The sequence below is a fragment of the Emys orbicularis genome, chromosome 4, assembly GCF_028017835.1.
Source record: "Emys orbicularis isolate rEmyOrb1 chromosome 4, rEmyOrb1.hap1, whole genome shotgun sequence".
Lineage (NCBI taxonomy): Eukaryota > Metazoa > Chordata > Testudines > Emydidae > Emys > Emys orbicularis.
The window spans coordinates 118,801,097-118,819,260 of record NC_088686.1 but is presented as its reverse complement, the minus strand read 5'-3'; the positions used below and the strand labels follow the sequence as shown (position 1 = coordinate 118,819,260).

The following is an 18,164-nucleotide window of genomic DNA, read 5'->3' as shown; positions in this document are numbered from 1 at the left end:
CTAGTAGGTTTACCCAAAGCTCTAGAACAGGGGCGGGCAAACTTTTTGGCCTGAGGGCCACATCGGGTTTCCGAAATTGTATGGAGAGCCAGTTGGGGAGGCTGTGCCTGTCCCCTAATGGCCCCCCAGAACCCCTGCAACATCCACCCCTCCCTGTCTCCTAACCACATCCGGACCCTCTTCCCCTGACTGCCTCCCACCACCCCATCCAACCACCCCCCTCCTTCCTGACTGCCCCCCCGGGACCCTTGCCCCCAATCCTCTGACCGCTCTGACTCTTATCCACACCCCAGCCCCCTGACCACCACCCCGAACTCCCCTGTCTTCTATCCCACCCCCCGCTCCCTGCCCCCTTACCGCGCTGCCTGGAGCACCGGTGGCTGGCGGCGCTACAGCCGCACCGCCCAGAGCACCAGGACAGGCAGCCGCGCCGCCCAGCGGGAGCCAGCCACGCCACCGCGCGGCACAGAGCACCGGGTCAGGCCAGCTCTGCAGCTGTGCTGCCTGGCAAGAGCTAGCAGCCCCGCCGCCCAGAGCATTGCACCACCCAGCTCTGCTCTAGAAGGAGCCCTGGGAATGATCACACTTGACAAGTGTGGGTTACACTCTCACTCATCCTTGTTTTGGAGGGGGGAGACTGCCTCATTTGTCATACTCCCCCTCTCCAGGCCCCCTTAAGCTCTGCTCTCCTCCCTAAAGTCCCACATTACATTAAGTGTCCCTCTAAGAATGTTGTGATTTGTGAGCCTCACCCTGCTTGAGATTTAAAGCTATAACAACACTGTTTTTAAATAGCACTTAATACACTGGTAAAGTTGCTGCTCAATGCTTAGGGAGTTATGGGGACAAGTCTAGAGCCTGGACTTGGATTGCTTGTAGCTTTTAACTAACTTTTTAATAATTGCTGCTTTTAAAGCAACTGAGACATGGATATTAGCCCAGCTTGCAGAAATGGGGATTTACAACTAGGCTTATTTAAAACAAGCAATAGTGACACACAGTGGCACAGATGACAAAGTGATTGATCCTTGGCCCTTAATAATATGCCTTTGTGCCTTCAGGGCTGCACAAAGGGGCTGAGTATTTCCCCAGCACGGGATTATCATGGAGTGGTGTAGAGCTGCCAACCCTTCCTGACCCTTGGTACAGGGACCATCAGGGCTGTTGGGCACGGAAGGCATTCCAGGGCGGGGAAGCGGCAGATTTGGAGTGCACTGCCTTCTGCTGATCCCTGTGAAATGGCCCATACAGAACCATTCTAGCCAGTGCAAGTTAGAGCAGCCACAGGGTTTCTCTAACTTGTGCCAGGGGCTGATTTGGCCCCAGGATCAGGCAGTGGCAGCTGAAAATTGCACCCAAAGAATAAGGAAAGAGTTGTATGTTTTTACATTATCAAATGAGGGGAGAACAAAATACTCCTCAGCAGCTGAATCAATTGTTATAACTGCAAGACAGAAGTAAAAAACAACTCAACCACTCACCCAAATTTTGTGCTGAGTGTCCCACCCAGGGATGATCCAATGATTATTCCTACTCCAAAGCAAAGTCCAAGCTTCCCTAATGCATCTGCACGCTCAGCAGGAGTAGTCAGATCTGTAATGACCATCTGAGCACCTACACAGATATTTGAAGAAACTTAATAAGAAACATTGAACTAAAAGAAACGTACTCTGGTGTCTGAATGATAAATCTATTCCTTGAGGTGACCATGCACAAATGCAAATGACAGAGCTCTTCCAGAGGTCAGGCCTTGTAACACTGACCCAGAGCCTCATGCAATGCCCCACTGAATGGGAACTGACCCCAGGACCTCTTTATCTAAAAGCACAAACTTCTACTATTTGCGCTAAAGGTCTGAGGACCAGATCAACAAAGAGACTTAGGATATGTCTACACCATAGTTAAAAACCTGCAGCTAGCCCATACCGGCTGACTTGGGCTCACGGGCTGTTTAATTGTAGTGTAAAAGTTCTGGCTCAGAGCCCGAGCTTTGGGACCTTCCCACATTGCAGGGTCCTAGAGCCCAGGCTCCAGCCTGAACCCGGACATCTACCCTGCAATTAAATAGCCCCACAGCCCGAGTCAGCTGGCATGGGCCAGCTGTGGGTTTTTAATTGCAGTGTAGCCATACCCTTAAGCTCTTAAGACCCTTTGTGGGTTCAGCCCAGAGTCCAGTAGTCAGGAGAAGGAAAAGACTCAGAACCTCTTATGTGGACCAACTGCTAATGGGGTGAAGACCTCTCTTAGTTTAAACCAGCTGTGTGTAATCCACATTAACACGGTGTGGGTCTTCGTTACCCCCACTAGCAATACTCCATCAGCAAGACAGATTTACACCAGCTGAGCATCTGGCCTGATGGTTTTTACTGGATGCAAACAGCTGGAGCAAAACAGAATGGAATGGTGCGAATGAAAGCCATTGTAATGCAGCTTGCCAGGTCTGAGGTACTCACTAATACTGACGTGCAATTTGCTAGGCCGTGTGTGACTGCATGTTGCTAAAAAATTATTCTGGGACAGTTCTTACTTGAGTGAATGCAGCTGAGAAATCTGAAATAGCTGTACTGCAGTGAAGGACATGTGCAGTTTATTTTATTGATACAGTTTATTCCATTGGAATGAATTCTGATCTGCTAAAGAGACACAGCTCTTAACTCTGTAATAAAATCAGGGCATGGAAAAACCCACTCACCCACTGCAAGTTGCAATGAGTGGGGCCAGGGAGCTTTTGACCTCCTGTCTGGGTAGAGGGGGAAGGAAATGAACAGAGCTGCTCAAGTGTTGCTGTTCCTTTAACAGGAAGACTGGGAGGGAGCAGAGACACTGCTCCTTAAAAATTATGGCGGGGGAGAATCTAAAAGGATAGGGCCCAGATGGATGAAAATGCTGGGAAGCTGAGAGCTTTATGCACATTCAGGAAAGCAGTGGAAATGGCGGCTGCAGAAGGAGAGGTGCCCTGTGAAGGCGTTCATTGATGGGGGTGAATTGGTTTATTGGGGGGAATGAAGATCCATGGCTTTGGGGGGCATAGTAAAGTAGCTTAGTGCTCAAGCAAGTGGCGATCAGTGAAACTTTTCAAGCCCAAGTAAAAATAATAAACTACGCTTTGTACTTCTATAGCACCTTCATATGAGGGCCTCAGAACACTTCACAGACATGAACAAATTAAGCTTCACAACACCATGGTGTGGTGTGGTGAGGCCAGGAGGTCAGCATTGTCATTTGCCATTTTACAAACGGGAAAACTGAAGCACAGAGAGACTAAGCTGCGATGCTGTGTATACGAAAGATGACCACTTGTATCATTGTTGTTACCACAGTTATACAATTGCAACAAATCTTGCACAAAGTATGGGGTTAAGGAAAAAGTTATGATTTGCTAAGTACGATTATCCTGTTTATATGCACGTATCATCCTTGTATCTAGAGTTATGACTATTGGCTACGTAGTTGTATCTCCAACATGTGTGTTGTTCCTGGGTGACACCCTCCAAATAGATTTGCATCAGGACTAGACACCTATGTGTTGATGGCCCATTAAAGACACTCAGCTCACAAGGGGCCATTGAAGAAATTCATCCCACCCAGTAAGCCTTTCCAGTGGATGCCTAAGAAAGAATATGGGCAATGGCTGCCCCTGTGAGTCAGCAAAGCATGTAAGGACATGTGACCCTGAACTCCATCTTGGGCCAGTAACTTTCTATGAACCTGGGCTGTGGGCTTTGTTTGGGACAGTAAATTTCCATGCACATGGCAAAGGATATAAAAGACCTCTGAGAGGCCTCCATTTTGCCTCTTTCCTGCTCTAATTCTCTGGACCGTGGATTTACAACTAAAAGGAGCATCTTGAACTATGGTCTGAGGACCTTCCAATCTTTTGGACGTTACCAGAGAGAATTTACAAACCAGCAGCCTATTTCATCACTGCTACAAACCTGATATAAGGACTTTGCAATCATTTGTATGTATGTGATCTAGTAAGCATTTATAACTCTCTTCTTTTATGAATAAATCTTTAGTATGTGATATTTGGGTAAGATCTGAGATTCAGAATGACCTGGGGATATGTGTCTGATCCTTTGGGATGAGTAAGAACCTCACACATGGTGAAATTGGTTTTCAATAACCTCTCACTATATTAGGCTGGGTTGTCTGAATGAGAGCCAAGGGCTGGAATGCCTAAAAGGGACTGTGTTTGGCTTCTGGTTAACCAGTGTGGTACTGCAGAAGCTCTTTTGTTACTGGCTTGGTGAATCTAATTATAGAATAAAACACCACTTGTGGGGATTGTCTGCCCTATTTCTTGCAGTCTGCCCTGAGTGTGGCATTCTCAGTGTGGTCTATCCCAGGCACCCAGGCACATAAGTGACTTGCTCTAGCTCACACAGCAAATCAGTGGCAGAGCTGGGAACAGAATTTAGTTGTCCTGTATCCCAATCACCTCCTCTAACCATTAAAAACGGTGCCTCATGTCCTTAAAACCCAACTACTCAGAGACCGATTCTGCAACCCTTATTAGTTCTACAAACTTTAACCTACTCGGGTGAGGAAGAATTGCAGGGTCAGGCCCTACAAATGGATTGGAAAATACTGAGCCCAATATTTGGGTCATCTTATCATGACATTACCTGGTAGCCCATGCATAAACACGGATGGAATTCTGGATAGGAAGAGAAGTGGGACGCTGGTGGAGACGGACAGTAGCAGAAAGAAGGCAGATCCAGAGAGATATGAAAGAGTTAACGCAGCTCGGGTGCCAAACTGGTCAGCAAACCTAGCATATAAATTACGCAGCATTTTAGAAATGGAACTGTTTTAGCAATTGTAAATACAATACATCCAGGCTGGCAATGCTATTCTGTCATCCCACCCCACAACATTGATCAGATTTTTCACTTTTGAAAACCTGGACCCAATTGTGGGTGCTGCGCACTTGAAAATGTGGCCCTGTGAGAAGTCTGAAGCTTTGTCTGGATTAGGATTTAGCATTGTGGTGTTACACCCTTCCAGCTAACATAGTGCCTAATGCATTCGAAAATTCTGTGCTAGCATTTTCAAATATGTTGGTTAAAATGTTTTAAATCTAACCACACACCTTTAAATCCTGGTCTAGACAAAGCCCGAGAGTGTTGTAGAAACAGTTATTGGTGACTAGACATAAGTCACCACAAACTAGGCACTGCTAGGCTGTTTAAAGGGTTCTATTAATCTTCATTTTGTTTGGGTTTTCTACTATGGTTATCAACAATTGTGATGTGGCATAAAAATTAGTTATGTTAAACTAAGGAAGCAGGGAACAGAGTAAGGCTTGACCTAAAAAAAAGACACATCAATTTCACTAAGGGATGATTTTAAACTGATTTACATTAAACCAGTGCAACTTGTGTGTGTAGACAAGCCCCCAGTAAATTTGGGCTTTTGCTGTTTGTAATCCCAGGAGACCAGTTCATGACATGATCTGGAGTTTTTTTTAAGAAAAAAATCTAGCAGTTTCAGTGCTTGCAACTTCACGTTAGTTTTAAGCAAAGTCGTCCAGATACAAGGAAAATTGACTCATTCTCATACTCTGAGGTCCGCAAAAATGCAGTTAGTGGATTTGTTGTGAATCTCTATTTCCTCATTTTTGCATTTTAACTAAGATATGGCATTCCCCTTTATATATCTGCTTCCACATTGGGACAAACAGTTCTCACAGTACCACCTGGGGGAAGTTTCAATCTCAAATTTGCACAGCAAATTTTGCTTTCAGCACAGCTACTTTGATTTACACCAGTTAAGGATCTAATCCTAATTAGACTCCTGTATTCTGTTCCCCTCATCCCTGCATGCATCTCCCATTGCCATCACTAGGTATGCCACCCACAGAGAAGAACAGAGCTTCAGAAGTAAGACCCACTTCTCACAGTTTATTTTCCTCCAGCTTTATACATTTATAGAAAAAAAAAATCACTTGAATTATGCCACTAACACCACCTCAGATTTGTAGACAAGAAGGAATTCATTTCTGGGCTGTACTGGTAGGGAAACTGACTATTATTATTAATAATAATTATTTCTATCCTGTTAGCACCTGTTAGCCCTACTGTGCTAATCAAAAGATAGTCCCTGCCCTGGAGAGCTGGCACTGCAAACAGGAGAGGTGCCAGGGTTTTTGCCACCCTAGGCGGCAGCGCTCCTCCTCTGAGCATTCGGCGGCGGGGGTCCTTCCGCTCCGCGTCTTCGGGGCGCTTCGGCGGCGGGTCCTGGAGCGAGTGAAGGACCCGCCGCGGAAGCGCCCCGAAGACCCGGAGCGGAAGGACCCCCCGCCGCCGAGGACGGCAAAATGCCGCCCCCAAAATCCTGCCGCCCTAGGCGACCGCCTAGTGGAAGCGCCGGCCCTGACTGCAAGCAGATGCACAGAAAAGCAACCTTCCCAGGGTCACTGAACACACCAGTGGCAGAGACAGGAATGTAACCCAAGTCTCCTGCATCCCAGTCCAGTACCCTACCCACTGGACTACTCTGCCTCTCCTTTTGTGCATCTCTGAACAGGGATAATCTATTATCTGCTATCTCCATCTCTATTAGGTTTTTCAAGGCCATCTCCTCTTCTATTTGGAGCAGGAGTATGCATCCCGTATCAGCAATTTCCTGCAACTGCTCAGAGGCAGAAACACAGGGAAATCCTCAAGTCTTTCCCCCACCTTCCTTTTGCTAGGGCTGTTTGAACTGTAAATATAGAGTCCTTCTGATTCTAATCACAGTGACACCAGTGCAAATCAGGAGCAAATGGTGACATAGTGCAATGCCTGTGTAAATAAGATCCGAATCAGGTACAGAAATTCTATGATTTCCACTAGATCTATTTCTTAATAGCACTGGTTAATAACAAAAAACAAAACAAAACAAAAAGCCAAGTTACACTCATCTTCTGGGTTTCCTAGTCCTGCTCATGTTCATAAAGTTACTCCTTTGCTTGATTTGCAGGATTAAGGCATTAGATTGCAAGCTGTGCAGGGTCTAAATGTTTTGGCTAAGCACACTGTCTGGATCCAAATAATCAAATTTAGAGAAATAACTAATACAAAAGCCATTTATTTGTAACAATATTTTTAATTAATATTTATTTCTCTGTAGCCTGTTTAGTAAATCCAGATGGCTTCTTAAAATATTTCCCAAGATTCAGAACTAGGAATAAAGTAGATTTATTAAAAAAAAAAAATAACTCTGATCTTCCTCGGGAATGGGAGGTTCACAAGAATGGTTCTTATTTACCTTCCAAAAATAGGACCTCCCAGAAGTTGTAGAACGCCAAAGGTTGTCTGGAGGTAGCCAAATTCAACTGAATCCAATCCCAGGCTCTTTGCCAAGTACTAAATACAGTGGAGAAAAAGTGAAGTATGTTACATTTCTGAATGTTAAAGAGCTTAATAAGTACAGGACTACTATAGTAATAAGTGATCATGTGCTTCCCTGCAAAATAAAGCAACAGTACTTGCCCATAGATATAATATAACATGAGGAATATAAAGGCTATTTGATAAAAATCAAAAGTCTCTGGCCCGAATCATGAGCCAGCGTACATCAACGGGGCTCCACTGAAGTCACCAATTTACATCAGCTGTGGACCTAGCTCTCTATTTTTACACTATTGCATGCAGTATTGTTGTAGCTGTGTCGGTCCCAGGATATTAGAGAGATAAGGTGGGTGAGGTGATAGCTTTATTGGACCAACTTCTGTTGGGGAGAGAGAGAAGCTTTCGAGCTACACAGAGCTCTTCAGGTCTGGGAAAGGTACTCAGGGCATGGCTACACTTGCGAGTTAGAGTGCATTAAAGCAGCCCCAGGCACCCTAACTCCCGACCCGTCCACACTGGCAAGGCACTTAGAGCGCCTGGACTCTGCAGCTGGAGTGCTCCTGGTACTCCACCTCCACGAGAAGCAGAACGCTTGTTGCACCTCGGCTGAAACGCCCCAGCGTCAGTGTGAACAAGGTGTTGCATTACTGTGCTTTGATCAGCCTCCGGAAACATCCCATAATCCCCTTAAGTCAAGTGGCCACTCTTGTCATTGTTTTGGAATCGGCTGTAGGAATGCGGATATCTCCTTTCAAAGCTCCGTTTCTGACAGCCAGCATGCTTATTTGCTCCGGGACAAAGCAAGCCATTAGTGTGGAATATTGCTTGCTGTGAGTGTGTGAAAGAGAGGCGGGGGGGGGGGGGGAGGAGGAGCCTGAACTTACAAGACAGCATGCTGACACACTCAGACCCCAAAAACCCACTCTCTCTCCCCCGACATACACGCAACACACTCCCTGTCACACTCCATGCCACCCCCCGGATTTGAAAAGCACTTTGCAGCCACTTGAACGCTGGGATAGCTACCACAATGGACTGCTCTCTGTGGGGTTGCAAGAGCTGCTAATGTGGCCACGCCAGTGCGCTTCCAGCTGAGAGTGTAAACACTCGGCAGCGTTTTCCCTGCTGCGCTCTACGAAGGCTGGTTTAACTCCCAGCGTTCTACATCTGCAAGTGTAGTCACGCCCTCAGAAACAGGATTCAACAGATAGTTTAGCATAAGTAGCTAGCACATGTTTTAATGGATCATTCAAGGTGAAGTGGCCGGTTAACATCCCTATAGTCATAGGACAAAAAGGGAGAGGGGATCAGTTGTTGTAATAGCCATAAATCCAGTGCCTATATTAAGATCATGATTATTAGTGTCTAGCACAGAGTTATTTATTTACGCTCCCAGTGTTGTGCAAGGTTTCCTTTGAGAATGAGGATGTTCCCCCACGAGGGATATTGTGTTGTTGTCTTTTATCATTTTTCAGTGCGAGTTCATTGAGAGCATAGCGATTGCCTGGTTTCACCCACATTGTTGTAAAAAGCCATAAATGAGGTGCACCCAGTGCACTAAATGCCCCAATAATGAAGATCTGTAACCCACTAACTCCCATGACTACAGAGGTGTTAACGGGCCACTTCACCTTGAGTTGTCCCTTGAAATATGTGTTAACTACTTATGCTAAACAATCTGTTCAGCTTGTATTTAGCTGTGACACTCGTTTCCCAGACCTACAGAAGAGCTCTGTGAAGCTGGAAAGCTTGTCTCTCTCACCAAGAGATGTTGGTCCAATAAAAAAAATATTATCTCACCCACCTAGTCTCTCTGTTTTTACATTGGCATTTTGAGGCAGACAAGGAAGTTCTTAACCACATAGCTAATGCTGAAGGGGATGATTTAACTTTACCCCTCGTTTGCCTTTGGATATGACATGTACATCACTCTGAGCACCACACAGGAGGAGCTTGTGGATTGTGTCATCATGCCACTCTGTTTAATCAAGCAAGCTGCATTAACAGCTTGGGAATCAAGACTGAGGGGAAAAACAACTGAGGAGAGTTGGCAGTTTTTCAAAGGGACACTATTAAGGGCCCAAAAGCAAGCTATTCCGCTGGTTAGGAAAGCTCGAAAACGTGGCAAAAGACCACCTTGGCTTAACCACGAGATCTTGCATGATCTAAAAAATAAAAAGGAGTCATATAAAAAATGGAAACTAGGACAGATTACAAAGGATGAATATAGGCAAACAACACAGGAATGCAGGGGCAAGATTAGAAAGGCAAAGGCACAAAATGAGCTCAAACTAGCTACGGGAATAAAGGGAAACAAGAAGACTTTTTATCAATACATTAGAAGCAAGAGGAAGACCAAAGACAGGGTAGGCCCACTGCTTAGTGAAGAGGGAGAAACAGTAACAGGAAACTTGGAAATGGCAGAGATGCTTAATGACTTCTTTGTTTCGGTCTTCACCGAGAAGTCTGAAGGAATGCCTAACATAGTGAATGCTAATGGGAAGGGGGTAGGTTTAGCAGATAAAATAAAAAAAGAACAAGTTAAAAATCACTTAGAAAAGTTAGATGCCTGCAAGTCACCAGGGCCTGATGAAATGCATCCTAGAATACTCAAGGAGCTAATAGAGGAGGTATCTGAGCCTCTAGCTATTATCTTTGGAAAATCATGGGAGACGGGAGAGATTCCAGAAGACTGGAAAAGGGCAAATATAGTGCCCATCTATAAAAAGGGAAATAAAAACAACCCAGGAAACTACAGACCAGTTAGTTTAACTTCTGTGCCAGGGAAGATAATGGAGCAAGTAATTAAGGAAATCATCTGCAAACACTTGGAAGGTGGTAAGGTGATAGGGAACAGCCAGCATGGATTTGTAAAGAACAAATCATGTCAAACCAATCTGATAGCTTTCTTCGATAGGATAACGAGTCTTGTGGATAAGGGAGAAGCTGTGGATGTGGTATACCTAGACTTTAGTACGGCATTTGATACGGTCTCGCATGATGTTCTTATCGACAAACTAGGCAAATACAATTTAGATGGGGCTACTATAAGGTGGGTGCATAACTGGCTGGATAACCGTACTCAGAGAGTTGTTATTAATGGTTCCCAATCCTGCTGGAAAGGCATAACGAGTGGGGTTCCGCAGGGGTCTGTTTTGGGACCGGCTCTGTTCAATATCTTCATTAACGACTTAGATATTGGCATAGAAAGTACGCTTATTAAGTTTGTGGATGATACCAAACTGGGAGGGATTGCAACTGCTTTGGAAGACAGGGTCATAATTCAAAATGATCTGGACAAATTGGAGAAATGGTCTGAGTTAAACAGGATGAAGTTTAACAAAGACAAATGCAAAGTGCTCCACTTAGGAAGAAAAAATCAGTTTCACACATACAGAATGGGAAGAGACTGTCTAGTAAGGAGTACGGCAGAAAGGGATCTAGGGGTTATAGTGGACCACAAGCTAAATATGAGTCAACAGTGTGGTGCTGTTGCAAAAAAAGCAAACATGATTCTGGGATGTATTAACAGGTGTGTTGTGAGCAAGATACGAGAAGTCATTCTTCCGCTCTACTCTGCTCTGGTTAGGCCTCAGCTGGAGTATTGTGTCCAGTTCTGGGCACAGCATTTCAAGAAAGATGTGGAGAAATTGGAAAGGGTCCAGAGAAGAGCAACAAGAATGATTAAAGGTCTTGAGAACATGACCTATGAAGGAAGACTGAAAGAATTGGGTTTGTTTAGTTTGGAAAAGAGAAGACTGAGAGGGGACATGATAGCAGTTTTCAGGTATCTAAAAGGGTGTCATAAGGAGGAGGGAGAAAACTTGTTCACCTTAGCCTCTGAGGATAGAACAAGAAGCAATGGGCTTAAACTGCAGCAAGGGAGGTCTAGGTTGGACATTAGGAAAAAGTTCCTAACTGTCAGGGTGGTTAAACACTGGAATAAATTGCCTAGGGAGGTTGTGGAATCTCCATCTCTGGAGATATTTAAGAGTAGGTTAGATAAATGTCTATCAGGGATGGTCTAGACAGTATTTGGTCCTGCCATGCGGGCAGGGGACTGGACTCGATGACCTCTCGAGGTCCCTTCCAGTCCTAGAATCTATGAATCTATGAAACAGCAAATATCACATAAACAAAATGGCACCTGTACTCCCAGTCCCCTCCACATCCCAAAGCTGGAAGCACCCTAAAAAACCTTGTGCCCAAGGGACAGATGCTTCAGACTCAGGCTTTTGCTTTGTAATGTTTAATGTGAACATAATATTTTGAAGCTTCCAAAGCACTTAATACCCCCAGGGCACAGAGTCGCCAGCACTGTAAATCTGACACTTTCACCAGCACTAAATACACTAAGCACATTTTGTAAATGAGAGAGCCACCTTGCATTGCCATATGGAGTACCCTGGAACACCTGATACTGTGCACTGGATAAAATTAATTTGCCTAAAAATGTACATATGTAGAAAATCACTCAAATTACAGCAAACAGCTTCCTTCTTGTAGCCAGCCAACACTTAATACTCCAATGTTAGTTCATCATCCTTGGGTATTTAGAGGGACATTATAAATGCAAGACATTTTACTTTCTGGACAGTTTTACTCACTATTTATTACAACCAGTATTTGAGAATACTGCTGCTGAAAGAGTAAAGCAAATAATATATCTAGCGCAGATATTTCTGTGGGTTTACTCTTTGTATTGGAGACAGCTTGGTGAATAGTCAGCATTCCTTCTGTGCGGAAAGTTAGTTTTACTTCTTAGTCTCATAGTCCAACGTGATTACATCAGTCACCCACAGACAAGCACTAAAAGACCATGCAACAGCGCAGCCACTGTTGGACTGGTTTATGAAAGAGGGGCACAGAGTGGATTGTCTCTGGAGACGCAGAGATGGGAGAGAGCTCTCATAGCAGGCGAGAGAAGAAAAATGAGGACAAGAAAAAGAAGAGGAAGAGCTCAGAGCTGTGAATGGAGTGGAAACTACATGTTTACGTGATAATATCCCTTTAAAATGACCTGCAACTTGACTACTGCAGCATCCTCCAGTCTGGCTTTGGCACCTACAACTCTGTGCCCTCTAGGCCACTGAAAATGCTGCTACAGAGATCGTCTTCTTGACTCATTGTTCTGATCACACCAACACCACTTTTGAGACCCGCCCTTGACTCCCCCTCCTCCACTGCATCAAACACAAATGTCTTGGCCTTCCATGCAGACACCTTCACAATTCAGCCCTGCCATAACTAATCCACCCTATTATCTTAATGCAACCTCAGTCCCCACCTCTACTTGGACAACAGGGCCAGTTGCAATCTTCCACAAACACTTTTGCTCTCTCTACCACGTAGCCTCTTATATGTGGAGAAAGTGCCCTGCCAAAATCTGTAATGCCACTATTTTACTGACCTTCAAATCCCTCCTTAAAACCACCTCTTCCATGGTGTCTACAGAAAGCTGCCACCCGAGAACCACTAGACAAGTGACACATTGTGATTACAGGCTCCTGATTGGCTCATTACACATATGTACTGTGCACAAAGCAGTCTACGCTAAGATATTCTATTATTGTTACCTTATGCTGCCTCCCCATGCCTGCTTGTTAGTTCACCTACCTACTACAGCTTGTATTTTAGATTATAAACTCTTTGGGGCAGGGACTGCACTTTGTGTTTTCACAGGGCCCAGCATAATGCAGCATACGTCTGGCGGAGGCCTCTAGGCACTACTGCAATATAAATAATAATCATCTGCCTGCCGTGCTTAATTGGTAATGAAAGAGGTGCCAGGGCTCAAGCAATTTCATAATTGATGTGACAAGCCCAAAGGTCCTGGGGATATGAATTGCCAAGCCTAGAGGTACTGGGACTCAGCCCGGCAAGCCCTGGCACAAATTAAGTACTGTCTGCCTGTCATTACTTATGTGCATCTATTCACCCTAAGTACATAGAGTGCCATGTGAAAGGCCACTACATTCACTTACATCTGACTCTAAACTTTCTCCCCTCTTTCCTGGTAGAAAGTCTCCTCTAATTTTGTTGAAAAACTAAATAGTCTGTGTTGAAAGAAAGTGGTCTGCTCTATTAAAGCAGACTCAAATGGTACTCACTGGAATGATCCCAATCTGCATGAACAAGCAGGTCAGGTCCATGGCTGTAATCAAATAGGTGAGCCGGATCACCTGTTGCCTTTGGATCATATTTTCTGGCTTGTTCTGGTCCTGCAAGATCGCTCTCTTGAATATCAGCTCCTGTTTCTCTCCTCCAGAGCTGGCCCCTTCATTCATGTTGGCCGGGGAATGGCTTATAACACACTGCCCAGGCTGAAATGTAACCTGAAAGGGAACTTTCAGCTAGGAACATGAGCTCATTTACATACAAGGTGCAAAAGTCACATTTGCAATTTGAGGCTTAAGTGCATGAAAGCTGCTGAGTCACTGTGTTTTGCTGAGTATTTTTTTTTTTTTTCATTTTTACAAATGGAGACCTTCTGTGTTATCTTTGATCCAGGCATTAGCGTGGATCACTTTAATGACAAGAAATCTCATTCATGTTTCTTGTTCTAGATTTAACCATTGGATTAAACAGAACTGTCGTAGTGTTAGAGAAAAAGGCCATTGTTAGAATCCCAGCAGAGCTGCAGTTGAACTCAGTACCAAAGGGCTAAAATTATAGAGCACAACAATCTCTCACTTTGTAATTTTTACTGCATCAGCACCTTAAGGGTATGTTGCAGGAGTGGGCAAACTACAGCCCGTGGGCCGGACCCGGCCCATCAGGGCTTTGGATCCGGCCTGCGGGATTGCCAATGGGAGCTTTGGGGGAGGTACGCACAGGCGAGGGCAGCGTGCGGAGCCCTCTGTCCTCCCTCCCCCAGGGGCCGCAGGGACATGGTGCTGGCCGCTTCCGGGAGTGGCGCGGGGCCAGGACAGGCAGAGGCAGGGAGCCTGCCCTGGCCCCGCTGTGTGCCGCTGCCACCTTGGAGCCGCTCCAGGTAAGCGGCGCCAGGCCGGAGCCCATACCCTGAATCCCTCCTGCACCCCACATCCCAACCCCCTGCCCTGAGCCCTCTGCCACACCCCTCCTGCACACCAATCCCCTGCCCTGAGCCCCCTGCCGCACCCCTCCTGCACCCCAACCCCCTTCCCTGAGTCCCCTGCCGCACCCTGCACTCCCACCTCCTGCCCCAGCCCTACATTCATGGACCTGCATGCAATTTCCCCACGCAGATGTGGCCCTCCGGCCAAAAAGTTTGCCCACCCCTGGTATGCTGAGTCACCGCTTTTTTCAGCCAACTGTTTTGGCTTCTCTAAGTGCTGGCTCTTTAAAAAACAAAAAATGGCAAGCCAAAATAAACATGATTAGTACTGATTTTAAAAAGTGAAAAATGAAACATGATGTGGAATCATATTCAAGCCCTGAGTCTTTGTGCTACTTTTAATGGATCTGTGCAGACACTGGGCCAACCCCTGCTCTCTCACTCATAGATATCGAAGGTAATCTGCAGCTACACCTAAAGCAGAATTGGACCCTATGGCTCTAAAAGGGAATGTAAAGGGCAACCTGTGATCTTTAGGGAAAACAGAGAGCCAACAACTGAGAGCTTTGACTCCAATGAGAAAGTGCATTTACTCCATGCTTTTAAGGTTTCAGACAGGTGATCAGCTGCCGGTGCTCTCTTACTGACTTAGTCATGGCTGGGCCCATTTATTGTAGTTAGTAGATTGACATATGTCATGTGTGCTTGTTATTATTTAATATATTTATATTTCCATGGGGTCCAGAGGCCCAGATTTGGGATCCAATCATAAATTTTAAGGCCAGAAGGGATAACTGTGATCTACTACTCCAGCCTTACTGCGGGGTGCAGCCCCCGGTGGAGCATAAAGCAGTGGTCTCCAAAGTGGGGTGTGTAAGAGGATCCTTAGGGGTGCGCGGCAGGAGGAGCGGGAGTCCGAGTGGCTTTTTTTTTTTTTTTGCTTCAGCGCGGCAGGGGGTGCGTGCTCAAACATTTTTTACTGATAGGGGTGCGCGATCAAAAAAGTTTGGAGACCACTGGCATAAAGGACTGGCTGAAGGGACAAGGTGGAAGTCACATAGATTGAGATGAGGACTAACAACACATGAGGGGATTGCAAGGCAGGTGATTGTTTCATTTTCCTGATGGTGGTTCAAGTTTTCAAAAGTTTAAGAAACACTGGTCTAGTCTGACCTTCTACAGAACACAGGCCATAGAACTTCAGCCAGTGATCGTGCATCAAGCCAGGTCCCCATTGTGGTAGGAGCTGCACAAACACACAGCCTGCAAACACTCACATGTGACTTCACTGACACTGAAGTCAGTGAAGCCAGTCCAGGATTGCCAACCCCAAGTGTTCAAAATTCACGAGTCAGGTCCCCAAAAGCCCAGAAGACTGGCTTTAAAAAAATCATGCAATTTAAAAAACAATATGATTTTGGCCTCTTTTTATTTACCTGCTGATTTCTGAACCTGTAGGGTCACACTTTGTAGCTTTTTTTTTTTTTTGCAATAAAGGCTGGAAATTGACCTAATTTACCTGACTCCAGGAGCTGAGGCTCTAAGAAAAATACCAAATTTTGCAAGACTCATGATAAACAGTGACAATGGCACATCTGTAAAATGACCTGTGTGTGTTTGCAGGGTTGAGGGATAGCTTAGTGGTTTGAGCATTGACCTGCTAAACCCAGAGTTGTGAGTTCCATCCTTGAGGGGGCCATTTAGGGATCTGGGGCAAAAATCTGTTTTGGGATTGGTCCTGCTTTGAGCAGGGGGTTGGACTAGATGACCTCTTGAGGTCCCTTCCAACCCTGATATTCTATGATTCCATAGATGTTGTCATGGTCCTTGTAACTCTGTCGGGGAGGCAGATTGTAAACATTTTGGAGCAGGGACCATCTTTTTTTATCTGTATTTGTACTGAGCCTCGCACAATTGGGCCCTGGCCCATGACAAGGGTCTTAGCCCGCACTACCACAATACAAATAAATAAGGGGATGCGTGGAGGTTTCATGTTACACAGGGAGGTGTTACCATAGTCAGAGAGTTCAGAGCAATACCATATTTTGCCAACTGAGCTGCAGCATGAAGAGCTGAAAGCAACACAGAGAAGACACATGGTTATCAACTCTGATATTGTAAAGGCCATGCTCAAGTAGAGTCAAACCCCTATAAAACCAGGGTCACATTTGTCACTAAAGAAGAGGAATTTACTTACAGGCTGATGGTTTTGTGGAAGATTGGTGCTAAACATTCAACTCATCTAAGCATGAAAGAATGGGTTCTTCAGCAGCTGAATTTCCTGGAAGAGAGGAGCAAACAGTGTAAAACAAAACTTCCTGGTTGGGTGTATGATAGGACAGGGGACTGTGAACAAATTATAACACTCAATATAAGAGTAAAATTAACAACAAAACTCTGTCTTAGAGATTTTGAGACAATCAGAAATCCAGTCCAAAGAACATGTAATTACTTGCCGCTTACAGAAAAAGCTGCTGACCTGCACTTAAAAATCGCCAGTGAGTTGATTGATCGGCATGTCTAAATTGGAGCTGAAAACAGCCTACGTAAAGGCTACCAAAGGAATTTGGTCACACACCCCACTACTTCTCCCAGTGCTCCATACTGCACTGCCAAAAGGAGTCTGTATGCAGTATCCCTAAGTGCACTTTTGCCTGACCTGATGTTTACTGGCACTAAGAAAGGAACTGAGATGAGAGGCCAGTTTTCATGTCTAGCCTGTGGATCAACATACCGAAGGGACAAGACTCTAAAAAGGGTACGCCTAAAGTTAAGCTCTGAGGCCCAGATTTTCAATATTCAAACCTCTAATTTTGGATGAGCCAATTAATTGAGGAACAACTGCTCTGTCTGGCATGTTCCTCTTTGAAGTCAGAGTAAGTTACAATGCAAAATTCATCAAAAGCGACTGCTTATCAGTATGATTTCACACCTCGGCTAGGAGGCAGTGTGGATGGGCCCAGCAGGGTTCAGCTTTTTGAGAGGTATCAGAATGGCCTCTGTTCCATGGGATCTTCACTGATATCTCCCACAGATCTCCAGATAATGCAGCTCATTGCGATCATTCCCACTTTACCAATGTGAAGCTTCCAGCCCCACAAGGACGCATGACTAGATGGTCTCTGCTCTCTTTCCTCATAGCTTTACAAGGGAAGGGAGCATCCTGCCCTGAGCCTCAATATCTAACACCACTACAGCCATCTTTCCTAGAACACTTTGTCAGTAGATGGAGCACTTCACCCAGGGAGTACATTGCAAATAGGGAGATGGAGAGGTGGGGCCTTTGGAGTCCCGGGCACTTTAAATCACCATCGGAGGGGGCTCCCGGCTGCCGCTGCTACCCCCGGGCCCTGGCCTCTGGCAGAGCTTTAAAGGGACCAGGGCTCCGCTGCAGTAGTGGCAGCCGGGAACCCCTGGCCCTTTAAATCACCACCAGAGCCCCGCCGCCGCTACCCCAGGGCTCCAGCAGCAGGGCTTGGGTGGTGATTTAAAAGGCCCCAGAGGGTAGTTGCAGTGGGAGCCCCGGGCCCTTTAAATCGCCACCCGAGCCCCGCTGCCAGAGCCCCGGGGTAGCAGCGGCAGCCGGGGGCTCGAACGGTGATTTAAAGGGCCCGGGGCTCCGGCTGCCGCTACCACCCCGGGCCCTTTAAATCGTCCCTGGAGCCCTGCTGCTAGAGCCCGGGGGTAGTGGCGGCAGGGCTGCTGCAGCAAGTTAAAGGACCTGGGGCGGTAGCGGCGGCCGAGCCCTGGGCCCTTTAAATTGCCGCCGGAGCCCCACTGCCGCTACC

General features: G+C 45.9%; 1 protein-coding gene across 1 annotated transcript in view; it reads right to left on the bottom strand.

Moving 5' to 3' along the window:
- Window positions 1-16,663, bottom strand: part of SLC22A18 (solute carrier family 22 member 18) — a 98,883-nt gene extending 82,220 nt beyond the window's left edge. The window contains exons 1-5 of the mRNA XM_065403842.1: window positions 16,574-16,663; window positions 13,448-13,672; window positions 7,255-7,352; window positions 4,629-4,774; window positions 1,482-1,614 (exon numbers count right to left, since the gene is read on the bottom strand). Coding sequence (XP_065259914.1) covers window positions 1,482-1,614; window positions 4,629-4,774; window positions 7,255-7,352; window positions 13,448-13,672; window positions 16,574-16,609 — 638 coding nt within the window. The 5' untranslated portion in view covers window positions 16,610-16,663. The remainder of the gene's footprint in view (window positions 1-1,481; window positions 1,615-4,628; window positions 4,775-7,254; window positions 7,353-13,447; window positions 13,673-16,573) is intronic.
- Between the last annotated feature and the right edge of the window lie 1,501 nt (window positions 16,664-18,164).